The following is a 1136-nucleotide window of genomic DNA, read 5'->3' on the forward strand; positions in this document are numbered from 1 at the left end:
TTAAAAAGGAGGGAGTTCATTCCTCAATTCCCCATCCCCATCCTACCAAAATTCTCATGTCCCCCAACCAAACAAAACAGTTAATAGCCTCATCCCTTTAAACTCCCAATCCCTCCTAGAAACTCCCTCCAACCAAACAGACTGAGAGTGAAAGTAGATTTGTTTTTTTGTTTTCACCAGCCATTTGAAAGTAGATTCATTTTCTCTATCAATTATCATGTCATCGATCAAAGCCAATACTACAACATCTCCTCCTTCTGCATCGACCATCGCCTTGACGGCGACGACGGGGTGCCATCTACTGAAGGTGGAGGGGTACTCATCATATGCAAGGTTGTTTCGTGGCAAGCGTTTCATGTCCCCCAAGTTCAGTGCAGCCGGCCACAACTGGCGCATAGCCTTCTACCCCAGCGATGGCAACTTGGTCTCCTTCTACCTCCATCTCGTCGACGGTAGGTTCTCCAAGGATGTCACCGCCGAGGTCCAATTCAGCATGCTGCATCATCGCCGCGGCGATGCTGATCATGAGATGCCATACAATCATCGCAAGATTGTTAGGCACACGTTTAGGAGCTCGAGCAGCTGCAACAATGTTAACATGTGCGGCGTCAGTTGGTTCTTGAATGCGAAGGGGAAGACAACGGCGGTGGATGTGAAGTACACTGACGAAGACGATGATGACGACTCCATCGTCGTTCGGTGCGACATCAAGGTGATGAACAAGCCAGCCGTATTCCTCCATGCCGATAGCCTCGAGGATCCGGGGTTGATCTGCCATTGCAAAGATGACACCTGCAAACGTCTTCATGAAACCTTGCCTGCAATGTCTGATGATCAGCCTGTTGTTGTTAACAAGTGGGCGTTCGCAAGATTTTTCTCTTGTTTCCTAGCTTAAGGTTAGTTGTTTCAGGTTGTGGCATCAGTTTACACGATTTTGATTATGGTGTCCGTGTTCGGTGTTCAATCAGTTACTTTTGTTTAGTAGTTAATTAATCATTAGCTGTTTAGAAATTCAGTGCAGGGGCTAGATAGTCTTATGTACCAGATTTTAATAAATTCCTTTGATAAAGTAATAAAGACATTTGTTTTCTTTTATTTTTGTGAAAATAAAAGAAGTTATCTATAAAAAAATCATT

General features: G+C 44.5%; 1 protein-coding gene across 1 annotated transcript; it reads left to right on the forward strand.

Annotated features, from left to right (window-relative positions):
* The first annotated feature begins 355 nt into the window (after positions 1–355).
* LOC127755822 (uncharacterized) lies at positions 356–895 on the forward strand. Its single transcript, XM_052281458.1, has one exon. It carries the CDS (start codon positions 356–358, stop codon positions 893–895), a length of 540 nt encoding a protein of 179 aa, XP_052137418.1.
* The last annotated feature ends 241 nt before the right edge of the window (positions 896–1136 follow it).

Source organism: Oryza glaberrima, chromosome 11 (assembly GCF_000147395.1).
Source record: "Oryza glaberrima chromosome 11, OglaRS2, whole genome shotgun sequence".
In the NCBI taxonomy this organism is placed as follows: Eukaryota; Viridiplantae; Streptophyta; class Magnoliopsida; order Poales; family Poaceae; genus Oryza; species Oryza glaberrima.